At 50.6% G+C, this 5,832-nt stretch overlaps 1 protein-coding gene across 1 annotated transcript in view; it reads right to left on the bottom strand.

The window, feature by feature from the left end:
- Positions 1 to 391: 391 nt before the first annotated feature.
- Ncf4 (neutrophil cytosolic factor 4) overlaps positions 392 to 5,832 on the bottom strand; it is a 17,313-nt gene continuing 11,872 nt past the window's right edge. The window contains exons 9-11 of the mRNA XM_021183907.2: positions 2,231 to 2,361; positions 1,956 to 2,021; positions 392 to 773 (exon numbers count right to left, since the gene is read on the bottom strand). Of these exons, the coding sequence (XP_021039566.1) occupies positions 578 to 773; positions 1,956 to 2,021; positions 2,231 to 2,361 (393 nt within the window). The 3' untranslated portion in view covers positions 392 to 577. The remainder of the gene's footprint in view (positions 774 to 1,955; positions 2,022 to 2,230; positions 2,362 to 5,832) is intronic.

Genomic DNA, 5,832 nt, shown 5'->3' with positions numbered 1-5,832 from the left:
CCACGGGCCAGCCTGGGGCTAGAAAGGGCATGGGATTGGGGCAGGCTACCCATTGTACAGGGGACCAGGAGCCCCAGGGAGAGGGCACTCCATCTTCTTGACTGCACCTACCCAAGCAAAGTGGCTGGGGTGGGATTTGTACCCCATGGGTCTGGGGCAGGGCAGCTATGGATGTAATACCATAGACCCTATAGTTCTCAAACTCTGCAGATGGACAGTGACTCTTTTCTCCCTGCTGTGCACTTTTAGAGACTTTTAGCGGATGGTTCTAATGTTCTCTTAAATGTGGGTTCACTATGTTCCCCATAACGTCGTTTAGAAAGGTAAGAGGTCTTAGTCAATTACACTTAACTCCCTGGCCCTACACAAAATCCCATTTCCCAACTGTGGCCCCTAGAGAAAGAATGGTTTATTGAATCAAAAGGTAAAGTGTCAAAAACTTAATAGAATCCTGTCCAGTAGGCACTCTGGGCCAGAAGGTTTGCATCTCACATCAGCCTCCCGGAAGGTCTCCGTGTTCTTGGAAGGTAAAGGCCCTTTGCTGAGTGCCCTGTCCTTGCCACAGGGTCCCTGTGACTCAGGGGACAGTGTTGTAGACACTGTAGTTGTCCTTCTGTGTGACATGCAGCTTCCAGGGAAAGAGGCGCTTCTGGGAAGGGAGGCCTCGGGCTTGCTTCACCATGAGTCCCACATCCTCATCTGACAGCAGCCTAACCAAGTCCCCCTCAGCATCCTGGTAGTTAAGGGCAATGTCCTCTCTCTGGAACTCACGCCTAGGGCAACACACCAGGATTAGTCTATGGATCCTGGGTTCTCCCAGGGCCTTTGAGTCTGTGGATCCGAGTGGTACCGGGCCCCATCATCCAACATCCTTACTCCTGTTCTGCAGATGGGGAAACAGAGTCCTCAAAGGAAGAGGGCACTCGGTAATCCAATAATGGTACAGCCTGAAGCTTCTGGCGTATAAGTGGGTGGGAGGTTTAGGAGTTTCCTAAGAGAAAGCAAGGCTGCCCAGGAGGCCTGTGGGAACCAGTGACAACTTTGGGAGGAGGGCCATGCTTCATCATGGCTGGAGGGAACAAGATCTGAACTAACTCCCCATGCGCCATCCTAGTCTAATCCTCTTGCATACACTTCCATCCCATAATCCCACTTCTTGATAACGAGACAGTATATGTGAATGAAGAGTTACAATATTGTTGACAGTGGTAACCAGGGTATGGGGGCTAAGCCATCGGGAGGCCTTGAGAATGGTAGACATGGCCAGGGGGACATTGTGAGTGAGTGTGTGTGTGTGTGTGTGTGTGTGTGTGTGTGTGCGTGTGCTTCTTTTATGTGTATGTCTGTGTTTTAGATATTTACGTGTATTTGTGTTTGTTTTGTGTTTGTGTTGTATGTTATATATATTATGTGTTTGTGTATTATATCTTTGTGTGTTTGTGTATGTTTGTGTGTACACTGTGTGTTTGTGCTCGTTTGCTATACGTTGTGGGTGTGTATTGGTTCGTGTGTTTGTTTTTTTGTGTGTGTGAATGTGTTTGTGTGTTAGTGTGCCTACACATGTGTGTGCATGTGCTGACAGAATCTGAGCACACATCAGCTAACGAGAGGAGTGCAATATAGTCCTCATACAGACTGCGCTGTTTTGAATCGTGAGAGATGGGGCAGTGCTAGGAGTAAACTTTTTATGAGTAAACCATTCAGCAGTGGCCTGGAATTTCCCCAGCTCTGTGTGTTTGTGTGTGTGTGTGTCCGTCCAAGTACAAGGCTTTTCACTAGAGAGACGTTCTGATAGCAGATGCACAGTCACACACTGGGACCTCCACTGAGCCCTTGCTCTCTGCAGCCTTCTTGGCTCCTCTCTAAGGCACCGTGTACTGCAGAGACTGGAGCTGTCACAGGTCCCCTCCTAGCCCAGTGCCCTCCAGAGGCTCCCTCCCTTCCCAACCTCTCACCTCATGAGCGCTAGCAGGTCTTTGAACAGGGGGGTGCTGCTGAGGTCCTCCTCCACCGCAATGTCCCTAAGGGGGACAGTAGAAGAGACAAGCATCAGGGTGGAGGGGGGACATGTGTGGTGCCAGAAACAAGCTCTTGCTAAAGCACTACAGTTTATCTGGGAGCCGCAGCAGCAGCTGCAGGGGAGGGGAGAGACAACACAGAAGCGTTGACTGGGAGACAGTGGCATGGTAGGGGTGGCAGGGAGGAGTAAGAGGCCCAGCAGGACACCAACTTGATGGTTTTGCCTGTGTCTTCATAGAAGTAGCATCGTAGCCAGTTGGTGGTGTCCTCGTCCTCGGGAAAGTCCTTAAGGATCTTCACGAAGGACCCTGGGAAGATGCCTGTGGCTCCCTGGGATGTGCCCTGGAAGCGAAAGAAGAGGCTGTTTCACGGGGGAAGTGAGACCCAGGATCACGTCTCAGAGCCCCACACTCTCTACAACAATGATTGTCATAGATTGTCCCCCAAAGATCAGGTGTCAAAGGCTTGGTCCCCAGGGTGGTTGTGGGAGCTTGGAGAAACAGATACTAATAGAAATGCCCTTTCTTGCTAGGGAGAGGGCTCCCTTAATCAAGTAGTGGGGACCTGCTCCTTTCCTCTTTTTTAATTAATTAATCTATTTTACTTATTTATTTTTCTTTCTAACCACAATGCAAGAATTTTACTCTCACACGCTCCTGTCAGGATGCAGGACCTCAGTGCAGGAATTGGAGCTTCCAGCACAGTGAGCCATAGCAAACCTTTCTTCTTGATAAGCCAGATGCCTCGGGCGTTCTATTATAGTGACCAGAGCCAACTAACACAGAGAGGCCAAGTGAGGAGATTCACCAAGCTGCCTAACCCAGAGACCTGCACTCTAGTTTTATAAGAGCCCTGAACTTATCTGGGAAGCTCCCTGCCTCACCTGTCTCTCCTCTCCCTTCTCTCCCATCTCCCTTCTTCCTTTCTTCTCTTCCTCAACCATTCTTTCCTTCAGCAGAGATTCTCGAGCACCACTATGCCCAATCTATGGGTCCAGGAGTTACACAAGCACTGTTCCCTCATGCAGCACTCCTGATGACACAGAACGTCAGGGGACACATGAGCATGCAGCCCTCTGTGGCCAATAGCTACATGTGTAAAGGGGAAATCAGGGCAAGAGGAAGACATTGGGGGCTGCAGGGAGACCGGAAAGTCCTTCATGCCCCTCCGCAGGTTTTGGGTGTCACCCGGAGGCTTGGGCCTCTCACCTAAGTGCAGGACTGGGGAGACCCAATCCTGTCTCTGTGTTGCTCATGTGGTCACTTAAAACCTCCATGGCCATGAGACAGAAGATGCATTCTTTTCGGCATCCATGTGTGTGCGTGCCTATTTATATGTGTGTGGGCATGTGTATACTTATGTATATGCATGTGTGTAAATACATACATGCACTTACATGTGTGAATGCATATACAGATGTGCATGTGAGCATGTATGTGCATTTATGTGTGTACATACATGTGCCTGTGTATGTGTACATATGTAGTCTAGAGGATTACTTCAGATGTCACTCTTCAGTCTTTATCTACATTTTTTTTCTATTTGAAACAGGGTCTTTCGTTGACCTGGGACTCATCCATACTGACTGGTTTCTGTTAAGCTGACACAAAGAGATCGTCTAGGAAGAGGGAACCTCAGCTGAGAAAATGTCTTCATTAGATTTGTCTGTGGGAGAGTCCTTGGAGTATTACTATTATTATTAATGATTGATGTGGGGGGCCCAGCCCACTGTAGGGGGGCACCCCTGAGTAGGTGGTCCCAGGTTGTACAAGAAAGCAGTCTGAGCAAGCCATGGAGAGTAAGCCAGTAAGCAGCACCCCTCCATGGCCTCAGCTTCAGTTTCTGCCTCCAGGTTATTTCTTGTCCTGACTTCGCTCAGGGATGGACTGTGACCTGAAACGTTATAACTTAACCAAGTAAACCCTCTTGTCCCCAAGTTGCCTCTGGCCTTGGTGTTTGTCACAGGGACAGAAAGCAAACTGGAACTTGGCCAATTTGTAGCTGGTTTGCGACTGGGCAGCAAGTCCCAGGGCTTGTCTCTGTCTCTGTCTCCCCCAGAGCTGGATGATAAGCACAAGCCACCATGGCTGACTTTTTAGTGTGTGGGCTCTGGGATTGAGCACAGGTCCTGTTTGCTGCCTGATTGATCTCCGCAGCTCCAGGAATCACATCCTCTTCCTGCTGCCTCGCAGACTGAGGCTCCTTCCTCTTCCTACGCCACAGAGGCCCTTCCTGCAGCCTGAGGTCTGCCAGTGACGACACACTAGACAGTACAACTTCCCAGAAGACAGTAAAGCGGTCAACAGTTCCTCTTATGACAGTGGTGGTCACAACAGCCACTGCTCGGGTGGACATGGCTTCTGAGACCCAGTGCACAAGGAGGCAGAAGCTCAAAGTGTTATATCCCTACACCTGCCACTCCCACTCCTGTCCAGCCTCAGGATACCAGGAGCCCTGCCTCCTTCAGACACAGTGAGGGCCAGAGAATGTCCAACGGTGACAATATTATGATAGAGATGACCAGACCCAGGGACCTGGCACAGTCATTCCCTGTCAGTGTGGAGCAAAGAAACACCCAGGGGGGGCCCAGCTTCAGGGTCACATTCAAGACTTCCAAGTCCCCTCACATGCAGTGGGAACGAGGCACCTAGACTCTCTGGGGTCAAGGCCTGGAGGACATCCGCCTCTCCCTTGTCCCTGACGGGAACCAATGAAGAAACTGTTTTCATCATTTACAGGAAAGGAAACCACGGGGTTAAGCAACCTCCTGAGGTACACAAGGCCAGCTAGAAATGCATTAGTTCTTCTGTTGTCTCACAGTATGGTGGGTGGGACCCAGGGCCTTGCACACTAGGTGAGAGCTCCTCCACCGAGCTGCCTCAGGCATGGACACACACTCTTAATCAGTCATCCTTGCTGCTGGTTAGGGAAGTAACATTACTACATATGAGCCTTCACATCTCTCAGTGGAGAAAGTCTGACCCCCAACAAAGCAAACCTGGAGAAACCTATGTGATTGCTATGACCAAGTGCACTGGCGGCACCTAGTGGGAAGACCAGGGTACTGCTAAACACCCTGATTGCCTTTCCTTCCCTAAATAGCCTGCCCTTTCCCAGGAATTATCTGTCCCCCCAACCCCCAAAGAGTGTCAGTTCCTAGATGCCTTGTTAGTGGTCAAGAAACTAAAGAGAATGGCAGGGGGTGGGGGGAGGAGGCTGTGAAATGGCTCAGGGGATAAAGAGGCAAAGTGTGCTGTCAAGCCTGACAGCCCTAGTTTCACTTCCACAACCAGCCTGGCAGGAGAGGGCCAACTTCTGCAAGCTGTTCCCTCACATGTGCTGTGGCATGAATGTTCTGCGTCACCAACACATCTGGCTCAAAATCAGGACACCCCACAGGTCACCCAAACCTGCCAGGACCTCCAGGACTGTAACAGAGGACTTCTATCCTTGGGCTTCCCCAGATCTCTCATGGTGTCTGCCTGTAAAACACTCAACACTACCTTTCCTCTACCCTTGCCTCTGCCTTTGCCTCATCCCTCACCTCAGCCTCAGCTCCATCCTCATCCTAACTTCAACCCCATCTTCACCTCCATCCTCACCTCCATCTTCACCTCCATATTCACCCCCATCTTCACCTCCATCCTCACCTCCATCTTCACCTCCATATTTACCTCCATCCTCACCTCCATCCTCACCACCAACTTCAACCCCATCCTCACCTCCATCCTTACCTTCATCCTCACCTCTATCCTCACCTCCATCCTCACCTCCATCCTCACCCCCATCTTCACCTCCATCCTCACCCCCATC

The sequence above is a fragment of the Mus caroli genome, chromosome 15 (assembly GCF_900094665.2).
Source record: "Mus caroli chromosome 15, CAROLI_EIJ_v1.1, whole genome shotgun sequence".
Classification (NCBI taxonomy): Eukaryota; Metazoa; Chordata; class Mammalia; order Rodentia; family Muridae; genus Mus; species Mus caroli.
The sequence above is the reverse complement of the archived record's forward strand: the minus strand, read 5'-3'. Positions and strand labels throughout refer to the sequence as shown.